This window comes from Macaca fascicularis, chromosome 6 (assembly GCF_037993035.2).
Source record: "Macaca fascicularis isolate 582-1 chromosome 6, T2T-MFA8v1.1".
NCBI classification, from domain to species: domain Eukaryota; kingdom Metazoa; phylum Chordata; class Mammalia; order Primates; family Cercopithecidae; genus Macaca; species Macaca fascicularis.
This window is the reverse complement of record NC_088380.1, coordinates 36,905,373-36,927,056: the sequence shown is the minus strand read 5'-3', so window position 1 is coordinate 36,927,056 and position 21,684 is coordinate 36,905,373. Positions and strand designations below refer to the sequence as shown.

Sequence of the window (21,684 nt, the reverse complement as noted above, 5' to 3'; positions counted from 1 at the left end):
TGCTTTTGTTGGTTTACTATTTCTGGGTTTACCAGGCGAACTATTTCTACTCTTGAAAAAGATGAGGTTACACTGGGAAAGGGGAATATTTATTGAGCCCTTACTATGTGTTAATGGTGGTGTTTAACACTCATCACAACTTTATGAGGTAGATATTATTGTATCTATTTTCTCTTCTATCTTTTTGAGACGGAGTCTTACTCCGTCATCCAAGCTGGAGTGAAGTGGCACAATTTCGGCTCACTGCAACCTCCGCCTCCTGGTTCAAGCAGTTCTCATACCTCAGCCTCCTGAGTAGCTGTGATTCCAGGCATGAACCCACAGGTCCAGCTAATTTTTGTATTTTTAGTAGAGATGGGGTTCTGCCATGTTGGCCAGGCTGGTCTCAAACTCCTGACCTCACCGTGATCCGCCCGCCTCTGCTTCCTGAAGTGCTGGGATTACAGGCGTGAGCCACTGCACCAGGCCTTGTGTCTATTTTAAAGATTAATAAACTGATGCTCAGAAGTCAGTTAACTTTCTCAAGCTTATAGATCTCATAAGTGGTTGAGTGGGGGGATTCTACACAAAGCCTAGTGCTCTTTCCATTACTCTTTTAATGCCTCTCAAACACAAACATGTCCTTGTAGCCTAGGCCTGAGTATAGTTCTCAAAAGAGCCTGGTTCCTGGATCTTTAGCATCTTGAACTCCTACAAGGTGCACACTCTGGAGGAATAACCTTGGATCTCCTAGACATGTCCTGTCAGCACCCAGCACAGGTCCTTTACAGGTCCTCTTTACAGGTCCTCTTACTTGGTGAAGATCTCAAAAGTGATATTGCCACTTTCAAAAATGGCTATACCAAATCCTTTTTTATAATTTAATAAAACTTATATAAAGTTTATTAATTAAAATAGTCTGCCTTTCCCTCCACTACACACATTTTCATCTTCAGTTGAAGATCTCAAAAGTGATATTGCCACTTTCAAAAATGGCTATACCAAATCCTTTTTTATAATTTAATAAAACTTATATAAAGTTTATCAGTTAAAATAGTCTGCCTTTCCCTCCACTACACACATTTTCAGTCACTAGAAACCATTGGTAATAACGTGAAAAGGACACTTAATGAAGAACTTAATGAAGACGCGTGTCAACGTTTGTTCTTAACAGCAACAGCTCCTAGTCATTGACCACGTGGCAGATACCAAGTCCTCACAAGCACATTGCTTCACACATTGCATCGAGGCCAGGACTATTATTATTATCCACACCTCACAGATGAGGAATCAGAGTCATTGAGAGGGCAGGTAAATTGCCAAAACCACACAGCTGGCAGGCTGCCACCACAGTAGGATTAAAGAGGGGTCATGTGCTCACTCAAGTCCATGGAGTAGCTGAGGTGGACCTGATACCCACACTGTCCAGCTTCAGGGTCCAGACTCACCCACTCTACTGTCCTCACAGCCTCTCAACAACTGTGGTACTGACTGAAGGAGTCTAAATGGGTACACAATATTTTGCCCATTTTTTCGTCTATTTTGAATGACATTAACTAAATCTAGAGCTTAAGCTGAGGAAAAGTTGTGTTGATTTTACTTAACGAAGTCAACAGCTAGCTTTTCTCAACTCATTGCTGAATGAATCAACAAAAGCCATTTTTCGTCAGCTTTCTGCTCCTACAAGCCACATTAGAGCTGAAGCCAGAGGTAGGGTCGACCAGCTATCAGCATCAAATCAAGAGGAAACGCAGTGAATACAAGCCTGCTTGTCTTGGTGGGCAGTTCTGGTTTCCGATTACATTCTAGCCCAGCAATGAAAAATGCCTTCCTGGAAACACAGCCTGATGCACAGACTTCTCAGATCCCTCTTTGCTCTGTCCTTCCACCCTACCGTCCCCTCCCCTCCCCTCCCCTCCCCTCCCCTCCCCTCCCTTCCCTTCCCTTCCCTTCCCTTCCCTTCCCTTCCCTTCCCTTCCCTTCCCTTCCCTTCCCTTCCCTTCCCTTCCCTTCCCTTCCCTTCTCTTCCATTTCTTTAGATGACATCTTGCTCTGTTGCCCAGGCTGGAGTGCAGTGGTGCAATCTCGGCTCACTGCAACCTCTGCCTCTGGGTTCCAGTGATTCTCCTGCCTCAGCCTCCCAAGTAGCTGGGATTACAGGCATGTGCCACCATGCCCGGCTAATTTTTTTTTTTTTGTATTTTTAGTAGAGACTGGGGTTCACCATGTTGGCCAGGGTAGTCTCGACCTTCTGACCTCATGATCCACCCACCTCAGCCTCCCAAAGTGCTAGGATTACAGGTGTGAACCACCTCGCCTGGCCACAATCAGTTTTTCTCTGTGGCAAAGCAGCACACCCTTTGCAAAACTGAGCTCCATTAGTGGTCACTTATTTGAAACACATTGATTGATAGTCCCACAGCTGACAAAAAGCTTTATGGACTCCAGATCCTCAGTGCAAAAGAACAAGTCCTTTATTATAGATTACTCTGCAAAAATAGCAATGAAAATCAAAATCACTTCCTAGCAGAATTTGTTAGAGCTAAAACAAATTTTGCAAAGTTTGCATCTAGGTGATGTTATACAATATATGGATGTCATGAGCAATATTCAGATCATGCACCTTTGGTTATCAATATTAATTAAGATTTCTGGTTTACTCCAGTGTTAGTATTTGAACAAGATTTCTAGAATCTAGAAAATATATTGACTAGAATGTTTAAAGTGATCAAAATTAACTGTGCTGGATGAACGCTATAAACAAAATTGCATTTTTGCTTAAATAGTTTCTCTTTACTAATGTAGAAAGTTCAAGAAAGGAGTTCTTCAGGGGTTCCTTGTTTTCCTAACAACAAATGCTTCTTCTTCTTCTTTTTTTTTTTTTTGAGACGGAGTCTCCCTCTGTAGCCCAGCCTGCGTTGCAGTGGCATGATCTTGGCTCACTGCAAGCTCCACGTCCTTGGTTCAGGCAATTCTGCCTCAGCCCCCTGAGTAGCTGAGACTACATGCGCCTGCCACCACACCCAGCTAATTTTTTGTAATTTTTTTTAGTAGAGATGGGGTTTCACCACGTTAGACAGGATGGCTCGATCTCCTGATCTTGTGATCCACCTGGCTTGGCCTCCCAAAGTGTTGGGATTATAGGCGTGAGCCACCACGCCCGGCCAACAACTAATACTTATTTGGAAAATTAAATATCATCTCACTTTCTAAACTAAGACACAATGTGCACATTGGAGCCTCAGAAAGAAGATATCATAGGTTTACTCTTTACAGCCAAACACATACAATAAGTTGAAAGCTAAAGACCAACTTTAAGAATTTGGTCTACATTTAATCTGATAAAACTATTGAAAATATTAAGATACCAGAAAATATTTAAGAATAAAAGAATGAGGCATAATTTGAAGTAAAATTTAGACCAAATCACACTACTTAATTTTTGGTAAATGTTGGAGTTTGAAATAGTAAAATTTTGCTAAATTATCTCCTCTATCTGCAAACTTTGTCATGAACAAGTTGGCAGACCAAAGTCTTCTAAGAGATATCACTCACTATTCAAAATCTTCCAGAAAGCAAGGTAGTGCTCCAAAGGAGCTCAAATGTCAAAAGGAAATCTCAAAGCAATAGAGGCAATGATCTTGACAGAAAGACCTCGCATTCTGAGGCCAACCACGAGAAAACTAAGTGCCTGACCAAGATGAGCCAGCCAGCTCTTTCAGCATTAGTGCTACAGGAAGGCCAGGAGACATTCATACCCATTGCCCAGAAAAACCTCAGCCTGATACCTAGCCAGAAAGGAGACCATGATGTCCACTTTAGTGGCTCAAGGAAAATCAGAGTGTTGATAGTACACCACTCACTGGTTTTACGTGACAAACATGCTGCTGTTTCAGTTAGGATCTTTCCATTTAGGTAGCAAAACCAAAACCAAACTAGCACTAATTTGTCTCAAGGCTACAAGAATTTGATGTATAATTGTAATATAATCACAGGAGTGCCATCCCATCACCTCTGCTATATTCTGTTGGTTAGAAGTCACAAGTCCCACCCACACTTAACAAGTGAGCTACACATGGCAGTTAGAGGTCAACCTAACATGCAAAAGTCTCTGGGCGTCCTTACCAGGCTGCTTCTGTCTTCATGGAGAAGATGCCCTACAAATGTTTAAGGAATGAATGATGTCGAGATTCTAGTCCTAGCCCTTAACTCCCTGTGTGACCCTGGATAACTCTATTGCCTTCTATGCGTCAATTTTTTTTTATAATTTGTAAATGAAGAAGCCTCCAAATTTACAAGTCACCCTCCTTATTGGCTGGACTACTGCAGTAGTCTTCCAACTGGTTTCTCTGCCTCTGCTTCACCTCTCTCCAGCCTATTCCCGAAAGAACACTGAGACCTAGGTCAGCTTCTCACTCCCCTACTCCCTCCACTGACTCCTCCTCTCATGCAGTCTAAGCCCAAGGCCATGCAATCAGTGGCTGCTCCTGGCAAGCCCCGCTAGATCCACCTTGCTCAGAACCCATCTCCTACTCTGCTCGCTCTCACCTGTTTCTACACTTGCCTCCTAGTCATTTCTCCATCATCTTAGACATGATCCCCTTTTATCTTCCTTGCACTGGCTCTTCCTTCTGCCTAAAACATAATTCCCACACATTCACAACATTTACTTCCTTTAAGATTTAGTTCGGCCAGGTGCGGTGGCTCATGCCTGTAACTTCATCACTTTGGGAGGCCGAGGCGGGTGGATCACCTGTGGTCAGGAGTTGGAGACCAGCCTGGCCAAGATGGTGAAATCCCATCTCTACTAAAAACACAAAAATTTGCCAGGCATGGTGGTGCACGCCTGTTGTCCCAGCTACTCAGGAGGCTGAGGCAGGAGAATTGCTTGAACCTGGGAGGTGGAGGTTGCAGTGAGCAGAGACCGCACCACTGCACTCCAGCCTAGGTGACAGACAGAGAGCCTGCCAAAAAAAAAAAAAAAAAAAAAAAAATAGACCTAGCTTAAATGTCACTTTCTGAACGAGGTCTACCCTGAATTTTCTTATCCCTTAGCTGGCTTTATTTGTCTTAATAGTTCCTATCACCTTCCAAAATACAATATAATTTTCTGTTTATTATGCTTGTTTATTATTTTCTCTACCTGCTAAATATAAGCTCCACAAAGTTAGAATTTTTTTTGTTTTTTTTGGACAGTTTTGTTCACTGACCTATATCAAGCCCCTCAAACAGTTTCTGGCACACAGTAGGTGCTTAATATATTGCTGAACAAATGAACACACATGACTTATTTTCTTTCAGATAAGCAGGATCCACCAGTGCCTGGGCCCCACCTGGTGTTGAGCACACTTTCTGAATGCAGGAATCTCTCTGTCCTGTGCTCCCCAGTAAATCCGATTCCCTACTGCACTCCCTGAGCATAGTAGCCTACCCTAAGGAATGTCCCCTCTGTACAAAACCATGTGATTTCGCTCTCATGGTCTGTGGGACTGGATCTTGACTGAATTATGATTTCTCGTAGGCTTAGCTTTCTAAATTCACAAATAAGGAGTGATAGCTATGGATCCCGAATTTGCTCCTAAGGTAGGTTTTTTTTGAGTAGAAGGGAGAGCAAGTGTGATGCTGTAGAAAGACAGTTCTGGGCCTGATCCTGTCAGTAACTTAGGGTAGGAGATGCTTTATCTAAATGATTTAATCTTCACATCAAACCTGTAGGATTTAATATCAGTATCCCATTAATGAAAAGATTGAGGCCTAGAAAGAATAAGTCACTTGCCCAAGGTCACATTGCAGTAAGTGATATGACAGGATGGGATTGCAAACTTAGGTCTGCCTGTTTCCATATCTTCAAATCACACAATCTCTTCAGGCCTCTTTTTTCTTTTTTAAAATAATCTGCAAAATGAGAGAGACCAATTGGAATGGGTGGTGTCTAAGACCCTCCTGAACTTTAAGTTTTGAGTTTAAAAGAACCATGTTCATCAAAAACATTATAAATCTTAGCCACTTTATACTAATTCAACTTGTTTCTGTTAATGAATTCTAAACTCCTTGATAATACATATGAGAGCATTTAATGAGTCAGAAATGTTTTGGCAATTTAGCCATTACAACTATTATGGCAGGCATGCAATAATGATTTGAGAAATCAAATAAAAATTTCTATTTCAGGAATTGGCCCACTTTGGAGAAATCACAAGCCTGTCTCACGCCAGTTTGATGAAGCTGTTGGACATAAATTTCCACTTGCTTCTTTTCATTATTTTTAGAGATAGGGTCTTACTCTGTTGCCCAGGCTGGTCTTGAACTCCTGGCCTCAAGTGATCCTCCCGCCTCAGCCTTCTGAGTAGCAAGGACTACAGGTGCGCACCACAACACCTGGCTAATTTTAGAAATTTTTTTAGAGACAGAGTCTCACTATGTTGCCCAGGCTGGTCTCAAACTCCTGGTCTCAAGGGATCCTCCTGCCTTAACCCCCTGAGTAGCTGGTATTACAGGAGTGAGCCACTGCGCCAGGCTGCATTACTTATTTTTACAAAGAAGACAAAGCCATAATGGTGAATCTACCTGGGTAAGAGTTCTGCTGGTCCCTGGTCTTTTGTTTCTGTCAAACTTCCAGGCATTTCCTGGTGAGAAGCTACTGGGTGTTGGAGGCAACCTCTCAACCCTCCCCCACTCCTCTGTTCCCACATCCTTGGGAGATTTGGGCCTTGGCCTGGCTCATTCTTTTGTCCTTTGGTATTTCCTGTTGCTGAAGGTGGGAAATACCTGCCCCAGCCTTGTTCCACAAGGGGTGCCCAGATGAGCGAGCCCTGGGTGACTGATGACTAAGTAGAGTGGAGACACAGACTTATGTGCACGCGATGTGTGACTCTTAGAGACAACTGCATCAGAAGAGTCTTGGAGTTCTAAGAAAGGCCTGGTGCTTTCTTCCAAAAACTGCACTGAAAAAGGCTATGTGAAGTGATAATTTAATTTACAAATAATCCTACAGGTATTCTAAATGTCCAATCGGTTGTTATTTTAAAAAATATTCTATTCCAGAATTAGCAATTAAAAGCAGGACTTGTTGCCTTCCTTTCTGGAAAAAAAATATTATTATGAGTGAGTAGAAACTGGAAATGAAATATGTTTAAAATTTCCCACGTTCCCCTGGTGCCTTTGTGTGTTACATGGTGGTGCACAGCAAGGGTGTTCCCATTTCCATCTATTCCCTCTTCTGTTCTTTCAGAGCCTCTATTCTAGTAACTGATACGTCTCTGTGCAGTATGAAGAGTAAAGTTTACTCCTGTTTCCTGATTTTATGTTCTGCTGTAGAGCCCAGCCGAGACCCATTTGTGCTCAGACTGTCAGCACCAGTATTCTGGGGAATTATTAATGGACAGATTGCATCCCTTAAGACTGCACCTAAAAGAGCCAGGGCTGGCCTGGGAGCAGGGTGATCCTAGCTTCTATAGTCTTATTTCTGGCAATCTCTTTTCTTTTCTTTTCTTTTTTTTTTTTTTTTTTGAGACAGAGTCTTGCTCTGTCGCCCAGGCTGGAGTGCAGTGCCGCGATCTTGGCTCACTGCAAGCTCCGCCTCCCGGGTTCACGCCATTCTCCTGCCTCAGCCTTCCGAGTAGCCGGGACTACAGGCGCCCGCCACCTCGCCCGGCTAGTTTTTTGTATTTTTTAGTAGAGATGGGGTTTCACCGGGTTAGCCAGGATGATCTCGATCTCCTGACCTCGTGATCCGCCCGTCTCGGCCTCCCAAAGTGCTGGGATTACAGGCTTGAGCCACCGCGCCCGGCCAAATGGCAATCTCTTTTCTAAGTGCCCTTGACACATTGCTCAATGTTTCACTTTCTAAACTTGTGTTAAATCGGTGGTAGGAGGCGAGGGCTTAGAGGGAGCGATAAAAACTGAAACCCTCGTCCATCTTTTTCACAGTTTATTGTGAAGATTATAGATGGTAAGAGACGTGAAAGTGCTTCAAAAGTTGAACGTAACATACAAATTAAAGCTTTGGGTGTTGTGTCTGGATTAAATTTGGGCTTTAGAAGAAGGGAGATACCTGCATCTACTCAATTCAATCCTGAAATTACAGTTTTCCAACGCGCTGATTTCCTTAGTTTCCTCCATTTGTCTGCGTAACCCACACAAACTGCAAAGTCCACTCATGCTTACCTTTGGCAGAGGCAATACAGTACCGAGGCTAACTTTTTTTAAATCCCACAATTTGGGAGAGCAAATGATCACAAATTCTATGGGGTACAAATTAGCAATACTTATCAACATTACAAATGAGTATACCTTTAGACCCAGCAATTTCACTTCTAGGTATATCCACAGATACATGCGTGAAAGATCATTCATTGCACTGTTTTTAAATAAAAATGTCTAAAGACTGGAAACAACCGAAGCGTCCATCAATTGCTAATTGCTTAAATAAGTTATAGTATACCCATACGATGTAGCCCCAAGAATGAGGGGCCTTTCTACGTGCTAAGGAATAATATCCAAGGTATATTGTAAAGTGAAAAAAGCAAGGTGAAAAGTGGGTTATGTATACCATGCTATTATTTGTATACAAAGAGTTAAAAAAGGAATAAATACATATTTATTTTTATAGTCATAACATTTCTCCAAGGGCATATGAGAAATGAATAACAAGATAAACGGGAACCCTGGGGGACAGGGGACAGTATGGTACTTTCTTTTTACAAGCTTTTGTACTTTTTTATTTTGGACTATGTAAATTTATTTACTACATAAGTAAAATAAAATAGGCCAAAAAAAAAAAAAAAAAAAAAAAAGGCCCACAACTGTTTCTCCCTCTTTCTTTTTTAATCTTACTGGATTCTTTTCTGCAATATTTCTGCTGGATGCCTGCATCTTTCTAAAATGTCGCTTTGAGTCTGGGTTGATTTCTCCTCAATCCTGCTTTAATTTGCTTTAATGAAGAATTTACTTAGTTTAGGCCATGGAGAGGAAAGTCACTCACTGTGCTCAGATTTATAGTGAGTAGATCACTTTCTGACCAAACCGCTTTCTTTTTTTTTGGAGACAAGGAAGCGAATCTGAAAAAACTTTGAACTCAATCATTATAGGCTCATGTGCTGCTTCAACCAATTAGTAGCCCTTGAAGTTGCAAGAATGAGAAAACTGAAACAGCTCTGCAAAGATGACAAGCTTCTCGTCATCCATCATCTCGTGGAAAGCATTGCAATGTCAGAACTTACAAAGCCCTGAAAAGTCTGCTGAATCTCAGGTTTGCTTATGAACGACTTCATTTGCCCTAAGACAGTAAATCTAAGAAAACAAAAATAAAAATAAATAAATAAATAAATAAATAAATAAAAGCATGACTACTTTTTTCACAAGAAGTTTCTTGGTAGACTAATAATTTCCTTCTTGATGTTTCTCTTCACATTCATCAAGTAGCTGAAGACACCAGCAAGCTTCTAGACAAGCACAAGAAACCCGGGCTTTTGTTTCATTTGCTTGAAAGATGAAATTTCAAGTAATGCAATGGGTATAAAAGAAGGCACCATCTTTGCAGGGTGTATTTTTCTCCCTACTCTCATTAGGGATAAATGAGCCTCATACAAGGTTCTGAATAAGAAGCCTCTCACTAACAGCCTGCTGTCTTCTCTCTGTGAAGCAGCAGCAGTTTGTAGCCTGGAATCATCGTTGGAGAACTGGAGAAGCCTGAGGACAAGAAGAATGGAGTTGCCCTCTCTGGAGACAGAAACCCCGTCTTGAAATTCAAAACTTGGTTGTGGCTTTCAATTCGCTGCTCCTAAATCTACCCTCCAATCATTGATAAGTTATACAAAGGGAAAAAGGGAGCGCCCTCCCTTAATTCATCCAGGGTATATCTTCCTTTATCTAAACCTTTTTGGGCCTTTTATCTTTCTCTTTTTGGTTTCAAACTCTCTTGAGCCTATCTCTTGATAGGGCATAGTGATGTGAATATTCTTGGCCTAGGGAATAAGCTCTAGGCAATCTTGATAGCACTGAAGCTTGACACAAAACTCATCTTTTTTTTTCTAGATGCAGTCTCGATCTGTTACCTAGGCTGGAGTGCAGTGGCGTGATCTTGGCTCACTGCAACCTCCACCTTCCGGGTTCAAGCAATTCTCTGCCTCAGCCTCCAGAGTAGCTGGGATTACAGCCACCATGCCTGGCTAATTTTTGCATTTTTAGTAGAGACTGGGTTTCACCATCTTGGCCAGGCTGGTCTTGAACTCCTGACCTCATGATCCACCCACCTCGGCCTCCCAAAGTGCTGGGATTACAGGCGTGAGCCACTGCACGCAGCCAAAATTCATCATTTTTATACTCAGTGAGTACAGTTGCTAAACTTGTGCACTGAAGCGCTCTGTGTGTTTTCTCAGCTCCCAGCAATGATGCAGCTCACCTAGCTGCCAGCAAATACTTGATGAATGATAGTATCCTAGTGTTCCATAAATATCAAGTACCTGGAACGTACAGCTTGCAAAAGACAGTGCTTAAACTCTGGTTGCCTCCTCTAAACAAGTTAGGCTCTTCACAATCTTATTTATTCCATAGCGAAAACAAAAGCCTATGGTTTTCTTCCCCTAATTCATGAGAGACGGGCAGAGACTGAAGGACAGAAGGAGCTCCTGCAAAGTGTGCCCTCACTGTGTTCTCAAACACTGGCTAGGAAACACTGATTATCAGACCCAGAGCCAGGGGCCCTCAAGAGGTCAAAGGGAGAGAAGGGGGCTATTTGTTAGACTGGAGAGACCAGCCAGAATGGGTTATCCAGGAAAAAGATTCTAGCAAGGTACAGTGTCATGCCCTGGAAATAAAACAAAACAAAAGAAAACAAAATAAAGCAAAACATCTCTGCTTATTATTCCATATATTCAGATACTTTAGAGGAAGATAAACTAGACTTAAAAAGATAGGATTTTGGAGTTGGAAGCAGACATTAGTCCAAACTTACTTTGCTGATGAGAAAATGACGCCCAGAGATTTGTCTTACATCATAAATCAAGTTAGTTGATGGTAGAGTCGGGCCTGTACCCAGGACCTTTAGGCTCTCAATGCTTTCTTAGCTGCATCCCAGACATTTGCAGCTACAAATCAGAAGGAGGGTGGCCTGGCTGTAGCTTACATGCTACAGAGAGTGCAACAGAAAGTGCTTTGTAAACTGTAACACCACAAAAATGAAAGGTATTATTACTGCAGGTTAATTGTTCTGAACACACTTGCTTATTTGATGACCTACTTGAAAGAGAAATTTGAAATTATTTGCTCTGTTTCCTCAATATCTGAATTGACAAGAAGAAAAAGAGCAAAATAGAATCCAGAGATATGCTTAGAACAACATTAAGTTTTCTACCCACTGCTTCAAAACCACCTTTCCCAACTCTCTTGGAAACCAGCCACAGTTTTCTCAGGGTTCCAGCCAGCCCCCACTCTGATCAGAGTGGCAGTTAATGGGCAGTAGGCACCAAAGGGGTGGAGGAAAGAAGAAACCAGGGAGGTGGTGAACACTCAGATTGGCCCCGAGGCGTATGAACAAAAAATTCACTATTGAGTGTACTACAATACTTATTAAAACATTTCTTAGCACCTCTCCGTTTTCCCGAGAGAGGCATCTGCTCTCAGGCGCCCCCTCCACTGAGGAGTGTACTGTGATAACGGCTGCCTGGGGATTACTTTCTGGTTCTGCTCAGGAGGCCAGATTGGTAAGGGACAGATAATGATGGTATCACTTACCCTGAGGCTTTCATTTCTGCATCTAAAAGCCCTTTACAACTATTAAGGCTCTTCCTACAACTCTCTTGGCTCTCTTCTCTAGCTAAGGAAATGGAAGCCACTTCTAAACCCAAACCAGGTGAGTATCTTCTCCCATCTCTGCCCCACAGCCTCCCCAAATACCAGGGTCTTATAGCTCTCTGGAAGATCAGCATCATCAAATCAGTGCATATGACAGCTCAAAGCCGTATCAGAGATGTAAATAAAAGACGTAGGGTTTACAATGTCTATGAACACTTTACTGGCAAGCACTTAGGGAAATCATTTAAGGTGACATGGCTTGTACAGAGCAGAACTGAGATATAAATCTTGGCGACAGGTTTTATAATTATTCTATTTTATACACGAAGAAACAGAGGCTCAGTTCCAGAACTGGACATAAACCTCGGCTGTCTGACTCCAGAGCACGTGGCTCTGATCTCCACTATACCTTACTGGGCTATACCCTCACAGTAGGAGGCAGCTCCTGCAGTGCTTTTGGAGAAGGCGGGAGAGGGCTAGGATGCATGTGCTGTGGGCAGCACATGTGTCGTCACTAGCCCTGACAATTTTTCTGTATTTTTTCTTCCCAGGGGAGAAGATAAAGCACAGATAAATCAGACCCTAGTTCTTATACCCTATCCCAGTGTGGCTTCTCCAGAGCAAAACTCTGCAAATCCTCAGCTTCCTCCTCCTTGCCTCCCAGTCTCTGCTTAGTGAAAGCACAGCTGAGCTCTGGTAACACCAGGGGACTCAGGATCCCCCTCCCCCCAGCTTCCTGAAGCTCCTCTCTCCCTGCTCATTTCCAGGAAGTGTTGAAGAAACCATAAGTCTGAACCCAGATATCTGTCCATCGTTCTTTGGATTGCTGTTGTTCAATCAGTGTGGAAATGCCCCGCTATCAGGGGTTCAGGAAGTTGAGAGGTGTGCGTGCCCAACTGTGCCTGCTTCACGAACTCAAGCAGTTGACTGGTGTGGTCCCACTACCTGTCAGTTCAGTTCAGCAGCCGATAGCAAACCATATGATTAACCTGCTTGGCTGACCTAACGGACTTGGCCAGTTACATCCGGAAATCACTATAGCATTTCTGAAAGATTAGTGCTTTTAAGCATGAAGGAGAGGGCCCTAGAGTTATGGAAACTGTTCTGAGAATAGACTCACTTACAGAGTAGACTCACTTTTGCAGTAGGATAGCCCAATTCACTGATCCTTATTCACTTGAAATCCAAAGACAGACTGTCTTCGCTCAATTTGGAGATAGTAGGAATACCTTGTAAATCTTGATTTGCAACAAGCTTCTTCCATTGTATATCCACCTCAGTGGCATCCCGCCCCACAAACTCAACAGGTCCAAACTGAACTTATCCTCGTGCACTCCCAAGGCCCCAATCTTTCTCCTGTATCCTACCTTCAATAGTGGCGCCATCAGCCACTCTGCCACCTAAGCCAGAAATCGTGCCATCGGTCTGCAGTCCACCTTCTCTCATTGAATCAATCGCCAAGTCTCACCAGTGGTCTTTCAGTTCAACCTCTCTTTTTCATCTCTTCCGTTGCTACCTCAGGCAGACCCTCAGCGAATTGCTGGAGTAAGCCAGAATGGGTGTTCTAGCACCCAGAACAGTGTGGTGAATGAGCACCTGGAGCCAGAATGGAGGATTTGAATCCCACTCAGTATTCATCAGCTGTGTGATAAGGATTTGGGCTTCAGTTTTTTCATCTGTACAATGAGAGTAATAAAATTACCTCCCTCTCTGGGTTGTTGTGAGAATTAAATAAAGTTAACATACTTAAATACAACTGTGCTTTCCATACATTGTGAGTGTTAGCTATTATCGTTATTATTATTATTTTCTTTTTTGGAGACAGGGTCTCACTCTGTCATCCAGGCTGGAGTGCAATGGCATGAACATGGCTCACTGCAGCCTCACTGCAGCGATAAAGAGCTTAAGCAATCCTCCTCCCACTTTAGCCCCCGAGTAGCTGGGACTACAGACATGTGCACCTGGATAATTTTTTTTTTTTTTTTTTTTTGAGACAGAGTCTCGCTCTGTCGCCCAGGCTGGAGTGCAGTGGCCAGATCTCAGCTCACTGCAAGCTCCGCCTCCCGGGTTTACGCCATTCTCCTGGCTCAGCCTCCCGAGTAGCTGGGACTACAGGCGCCGGCCACCTCGCCCGGCTAGTTTTTTGTATTTTTTTAGTAGAGACGGGGTTTCACCGTGTTAGCCAGGATGGTCTCGATCTCCTGACCTCGTGATCCGCCCGTCTCGGCCTCCCAAAGTGCTGGGATTACAGGCTTGAGCCACCGCGCCCGGCCTGCACCTGGATAATTTTTTTAAAAATGTTTTTGCAGAGATGAGATCTTACTATGTTGCCCAGATTGATCTTGAACTCCTGGCTCAAGTGATCCTCCCTCCTTGGCCTACCAAAGTGATGGGATTATAGGTGTGAGCCACCTTGCCCAGCCCAAAATAGTGAACATCAACAAGACTATTTGTTTTCTTTCTTTCTTTTTTTTTTTTTAAGATGGGGTCCCACTATGTTGCCCAGGCTGGTCTCAAACTACTGGGCTCAAGAGATCCTCCCACCTTGGCCTCCCCAAGTATTGGGATTACAGGCGTGAGTCACTGCACCCAGCCTCTATTATTGTTAGCAACACATATTATAACTATAGCAAAAATATAGCTACAGGAAACTGAGGCTCAGAGATGCCTCCTTTTGGATCACACAGCTATTAAATAACAAAGCTGGCACATGGATCCAGATCTACCTTCATCAGAAGCCACACTCTTTTTTTTTTTTCTTCAGATGGCACATCTAGGACTCCTAATGTGGTTATTAAAAGGAAATGGAACCTCTAAAGTCCCAACACAGAAAAATGCCATATTATGTAGAACAGTATGCATAATATGATCTCATTAAAATTTTTTTTACAGCTAATTAGAAACTTCTCTATTACCACCTCTGATCCTTGGATATTCCTTTCTCATCTTCTTTTTCATCCATGTCTCCTATGAAATTACCCTGAGAACAGGGGATCCCCATAGCATAGCACAGGGCAAGATACATAACATCTAAGATACATAACAATTTTTTTTTTTTTTTTTGAGACGGAGTCTCGCTCTGTCACCCAGGCTGGAGTGCAGTGGTGCGATCTCGGCTCACTGCAAGCTCCGCCTCCCGGGTTCACGCCATTCTCCTGCCTCAGCCTCCGGAGTAGCTGGGACTACAGGCGCCCGCCACCACGCCCGACTAATTTCTTTTTGTATTTTTAGTAGAGACGGGGTTTCACCGTGTTAGCCAGGATGGTCTCGATTTCCTGACCTCGTGATCCGCCCGCCTCGGCCTCCCAAAGTGCTGGGATTACAGGCTTGAGCCACCGCGCCCGGCATACATAACAATTTAACATATTTGTTAAATTGAATAGCATTGAATTTTTTTAAATAAATAATTTATCTTATTTACTTAGTAGATAATAGCTATCAGTAGATAATATAAAAATAAGGGGAAAAATCAAATAATACAAAAACTTACTCAAAGGAAAGTAGTATTCCTTCCACCCCATTCTCTAGACACCTAGCTCCTATCCCAACAGGCAGCCATGCTGACCAGTTTCTTGTATATCCGTCTAGAGATAGTACAGAATTGCACTGAATTTTAGTGCAATTTAAATTCATAGCCAGAGTATTAGAGAACAGAGGGAAATGCTTTATAAAAATTTAGCCAGTGTGATTTCTTTCCTGAGAAGTCACCAATTTCTTTCAAATCCATATAAAGGAGAACTCAAATGTAAACTCTGTGAGAGTGTGTGTGTGTGTGTCTGTGTGTGTGTGTGTGTGTGTGAAGACCAATATCAGAGAAAGGAGAACTCAAATGTAAACTGCGCAAGGAGAACATCAGAAAAAGGATAACTCAAATGTAAACTCTGTGTGTGTGTGTGTGTGCGCGCGCGCGCGTGCGCACGCACCAAGACCAACATCAGAGAAAGCTGCTAGTTTACTGTGTTTGTGAATGCCTTCAGGTAAAACCACCACTCAATTCTGTGCATTCCTATTTATAAATATCTCCCCACCTTGCAGCTGATCTTATGACCCATTTCTTTCTATTGTTTGGCCTGAGATCTCACTTTTATTGTGTAATTCATTCCCTAGCCATGGAAAGAGTCAGTGTTCTGTGACTTGAACATGACAAAGGACTTTTCCTTTCTTTCAGCGAGATGTCTGAGGTCACTCTAACGCAACTTACCATAGTCTGAAGGGAGAAACTGCTTTCTGGAGGAAGAAAGACAATAACCACTCTTCCCAGTGTGGTTTTTGTCAGACAGATGTCCACAACAGCCCTGGCAGACCATTACCTAATGCTTTCATGATGGGCCCTCTAAGGGATGTGGAACTTGGCACTGTGTTCTCTCAGATTGCTAACCGCTCTTGTTACACGAGCTTTTGTCATGGCATGGCATATTCAGACTTTGACGTTGCTTAGAAATGACAGTAGAAATTACATAAAATTGTACCAATGGTTCTATGCTTATGCTTGCAGATGAATTGATATCAAAATATTTATAATTTCTACTTTATTTTGAATATATGGATTCACATGTCTTTATCATAATATTTTTCTAGTTTCCACTTCCACACATTAAATCATATACATTTTATTTCAAAAAGGCAGAAAAAAACAGACTGAACCAAAGATTCAACCCAGTACACAGGTTTTCCCAATGATTTTTTTTTTTCACTAAAAGCAATAAAAACCTAGGAATTTGAAAACTAGGTAATAAATATAGCTCTTCTCATCTCATCTTTGGGGAAAATAATTATCTCCATCCTTGCTAGCATATTTCTTGCTTTTTCTTATGCTACTGCAAATAAATTAAGAGTTGGTGTACAGACACATTCTTTTCCTATCTCTTAAGACTGGTAGACATGGAACCCAGTGACAAGCTAAATGGAGCCTTTATATCCACTGAGCCCTCAGTGGAAGACACACTAACAGATAACTGAAGGGTTCTTCCTTCTCTCCTAAATCTGTTTGCTCCTAAGTTGTCTATTTGCTATTCCAAGTCTTTGATGTAGACTCAGTGGTCTCTTGGACTGTCAATGAGCTCTTTTTATGTGTTTCTTTGTTAGTGCCTTCTTCTTGCTGCTTCTGCCTCCTCAGTTTCCATTAGTAAAGCCAACCATGAGGGCACCCGGCCAACTTATCTACCCTAGCTCAGCCAACTCTTATTGCAGTTCTCACAAATCTTAGGAAAGCCCTCATTGGGTAAGGAATGATCCCAGAACTCCTAGAGAAAAACAGACTTTTAAATACTGGCATTATCTTCCTTTTATTAGAGATGTTATTGCTTTGTACTAGTCACTTAGGAACTTCCTTCTCCATCAATCTGTCTTCCATGTTCAAGTTTTATGACTTTCCATTCCTCTGTTCTTGAATGAAACATTTCTGTCTTAGAAATTCAACTCTTCTGGTGTTTACAACACCATTTTGAATGGTGTTTCTCTGTCTTTTTCAAATATACTCCAGTATAACTGAGCTCTATTTATTATATGTACAGGATCATGAATTATAAATGAATATTTGTTAAATGAATGAGAAGGATGTGGCTTAACGGTCTATAGGAGAACTGTAAGTTTTATGTTGAGTTTAACTGGGTAAATCATACAGTTAAATGACAATGCTATGTGAATGCATCTAGCATTGCTAGCTAACTGGCCTTCATCAACTTATGAGGGTATTTCTCTTCCTGACATCTCTTAGAAGATGTCAACTAGCATTAGAGCAGAGGAAGAATAGAGTGGTTAAGAGAATGGCCTCTGACACTAGACTGAATTTGACTTCCAGCTCCAGAGTTTGCTAGTGTTGTGACTTTGGGCAAATTGCTTGATGTCTCCACAGTCAGTTTCATCTACAAAATGAGGAAGATCATAGTAATCATACCTTCCCACTCGCTTCATAGGCTTGTTTGAGGATTAAGTGAGCCGATATAAACAAAACTCCTACAGAGTAGCTGGAATAGTACTATACAAATGTTTGCAATTATTACTATGCAGCTATTTCTTGGCTTGGCAATGACTTTGATTCAGAGTGAAAACTGAGGCAAGCAGACTGCATTCTGCATTGACTTCCAGGACGATGATGTGGGACTGAAATACTTCATCCAGGAAAATGTTCAAGCCTGGAAACCTACTGTGGAAAGCCATTACTTCTCTGGGTCAGTTAGGCTATGTTCTCTTTGAATATCTCTAAAATTAATTGAACCATCATTTATCACCAGTGATTACTAATGGAAGAGAATCATGTTAAAATGGGAGGTATCTGAAGTCTTCTGACACACTCTCCTGCTATATTTCATTTGTCTACAATTTAAGAATTCAATTTCCTTGAAAAATGTTATAATTATATTTACACACTACAGAATTTTCTTAATCTTTATTAAATCATTACCTCTTTAAAGTTGATGGAAATCTTGGTAAACTCCAAAGTAGAGATTAAAACTGTACTGAATGCTCTTTTTTGGTGGCAAATTGGTAGGTTAAGTTAGAGCATTTTTACAACCTGCCTTTGGCTTGTATGTTTGTCAACCTAAGGATTTCTGTATTGGTTTGGTCAAAAATTCCAAATAAGTAGGTTTTTTCAGCTATATTTTAAAGTAGGACCAATGCCACCCATAAGTAATAAACGATAACTTTTAAGATCAATAAACAAAACAGTAATATTTTATTAGTACAGATTGCTGTCAACCCTGCTAAATTAGTAAGAGATGGAAATGACTCAAAAAAAGGTATAGCTGGTTATGGCAGGCTCTGCAAAGCAATGAATGAAAGAGATCTGTGTTAACATTTTCCCCAATCTACCTTTCCCAGTTGCTGGGTGACAGAGTGCAAACATATAAAGGATTCGGCCTCTGTGTCTAAGTCTTGATACTTAGCTTCAAGTCAGCATCAGTTAGAATATAATTATATTTGGAACCAACATCTCATTTTAGGTGTACTAATTGTATAAATTAGTTTTAAGTGGAACTGACATTGTATATAATTACATTTTGGCCAAATCTAGCATGCTTGCTTTGTCATGCCTAATGATGAAATTATCACTTCTTTATCCTTATATGAAATAGGAAAATATTGTATTTATTTTTTTCTCACACAATTGATTTGCATAATGCTTAATGATGCCTAATGATGTGTTTATGATATATTCTTCCAAACATGCCCAGACAGTCATTTTTGTGGAGAAAAATCATCAAGCTCAGAGGAAAGCCTAGGCTATCATTTTGATACAACTAGTTCATCTGATAATATTCCCCGGGCAGCCAGATGCCCCAGAGAAACAAGATACAGGTTTGTTTGTTTTTAATCAAATGACTCACCCACAATGACAGCGGTGACAGTGAGTAGCACAAAAGCATTCCGAAACAGGTAACTTTTAACATCCTCCTTTGTAATGTTCTGCACTTTCTTCTTGGCCAAAAGTGTGCGTTTACGGACTCCCTGCTGGAATCTCTCCATCCTGCCCCCCATCTTGGGCTCTTCTCCATTGCTTTTAGTCATATTTTACTTTTCTAGGAGTGTCTCTTCTTTGCACTTCAGTGTCTGGGAATCACCCACAGAAAGCCAAACCTCCTCTTTGGTATTAGAAAACACAGCTAGAATGGGAGAAAAAGAGACATGAGTTATAGCCTCCAGGGGTGAGAAATCAGTGCTGCTCTACACCAGGCAAGCTCTTGGCAAATTGCATAATCTCAGCAGGAATCAAGGACTGGAGAGTCACAATACCAGACTTCAAGGCTGCAGTGTGCATATTTTAGTGGACCACGTGTGGGAAATGTGCATAAATTCGGAATATATATGCAGAACTTATGTTCTATTTTCTTTTTAAAAATCCATCCTTCCCTCTCCAATGAGGCTATGAAAGGGTTCTTCAGAGCTGGATCTGACTGAGAACCCCTATCCCCTATCCCCCGCAGAACCCAGCCCATGCCTTGCACAACGTACACACTCAATAAATGTCCAATTGAACTGAATGCACAGAAGGTACTCAATCATTACTTGACAAATTATGCTGTATACATGATTGAAGGCACAACCAGGTCAATAAAAATAATTAAGATATTGATAGGTGGAAGTTTCTCTATTATATGTAGTGAAGTAACCAGCTATTTTCTTCATTAAAAAATAATAATATCTACTAGTAAATATGGTCATAAAAAGAACACAAGTGCCCACAGTACACGGGAAATACATGTGACTATTTTACAGGGTAATTTTTTCATTTTTTTTCCATGAAATAAGCAAAGTGCTCTGGGCACATCTATAAATCATCTGAAATCACAATTCAGCTTCTTTTTTTTATCACAAGTAGACGTATGAAGTAGCGTTTTTCTTTGTGACACACATGCTGGAGTCTTCCAAGGAAACCATCGCTGACTTTTTAGCATTTTAAGATTTAGGATTTCTAGAACAGATGAGGAGATGAAACCAATTTTCATTCCAAACATTACAGCGTGTGGTTTCTGGTTTCTTTAAACCACTCACGCTATTTAACTACATTTCAGTAAATCTCTTTCCTGGTGGAAATCAGCTGTTCTGAAAAATCAAGGGATTCCTCCTGGTGCTTTACAGGAGTTCTAATCCATAGCCCTTCCCATAATCAATCCGAGTGAAAACCAGCCGTACCCTGGTTGTGTGTCGCTGCCAACGCAAGCAGCCAGCGTGTGCGCCTGTGGGGGAGGTAACTGGAAACCAAAGGACTCCTCGCAAATGACTCCTCGCAAGCTTTTAGCAAATCCCAGTGCAGGAAGAAAAAAAAGACTTAACAGTTTGCCTTTTAAATATAATTGCAAGTTGGGGTCAGTGATATTAAGACTTATAATTTGTTTAAGACGTCACACCGGATTAAATGCTTAGCGAGAAATGAAGACTGGGAAGTAGGAGAGACCAGACTTTTTTTTTTTTTTTTAAACTAATAGCTCTGATTTCTCTTACCAGTCACTTTTAAGCAGATCCGCTCAACTTTGATCCTTTTCTAGATCTCGCGCCACAGTCTGCCCCCAATCCACCCCGAATGACTCAACTCCAAATTAGCAGAGGACCCGGCATAAATAGACACCACACTCTCACGACGTGAGATGACTAACATGGACTTTATCTACCAAAATGGCTAGCCTTGATTCAGGCTACTCCTCTGCTTGGAAGGCAAAATAGATCGGCAGAGAAGTGAAAGGAGAAATTAAACCCAGCAGGAACACAGAATGTGACACTTACCTTTTCTGATTTTGTAAGGGGTGAAAGATAGCAAGCAGTGACGAGGTGAATTCCCCAGCAGGTACAACAGAGCAACAATCCGCAGCGCGCGTAAGCAGGCAGGCTAGCCCTGACAGTGTGCATGTGCTCTGAGACTGCAAGTTACTATCAGGGCAACTTAAGAAAAGGGGAGGAGTCTGTACCCGGGAAAGGAGGAGCGGGGAATGGAAACCGCACAGGGGAGGAGGGGGAAACCGCGAGGTTTCTGGAATATTGATTAATCTTGGCACACCAGAAGCAGGCTTGCTGGCTTTGTTTTGCTCCTCAGACCGCTTTCACGCGTTGTCAGTTCACTGTCATTAGAAATGCAAAACCGGGACTAGCAAGAATTGAAAAATAAAGCGCACACAATCGGAAAGCTGAAAGTCTTGATTAGAACGTTTCAAAGACTTTTCTAAGGCTAAATTTAATTACCTCATATTACTGCAGGTTGCCTCCCCTTCAGGAAAGACAAGGGTGTGCTCTTTAGCCTGGTTGTACAACTGTTACGAAAAAGTCCCTCTTTTTCGAATAGGGGAATTAACTGACATTTCTTGGGAAGACCCTGAATGCAGACAAGTATGGAGAAAAAAATAATGCTTACTACGATTCTCTAAACTTGTATAAAGTTAGGGACATGCCTCTATTTTAGCAGTTTAAACTTCAAAACTT

At 41.8% G+C, this 21,684-nt stretch overlaps 1 protein-coding gene across 1 annotated transcript in view; it reads right to left on the bottom strand.

Annotated features, from left to right (window-relative positions):
- Positions 1-21,124, bottom strand: part of SLC1A3 (solute carrier family 1 member 3) — an 84,263-nt gene extending 63,139 nt beyond the window's left edge. Inside the window, exons 1-2 of the mRNA XM_005556731.3 lie at positions 20,995-21,124; positions 19,101-19,376 (exon numbers count right to left, since the gene is read on the bottom strand). Coding sequence (XP_005556788.1) covers positions 19,101-19,281 — 181 coding nt within the window. The 5' untranslated portion in view covers positions 19,282-19,376; positions 20,995-21,124. The remainder of the gene's footprint in view (positions 1-19,100; positions 19,377-20,994) is intronic.
- Positions 21,125-21,684: the final 560 nt, after the last annotated feature.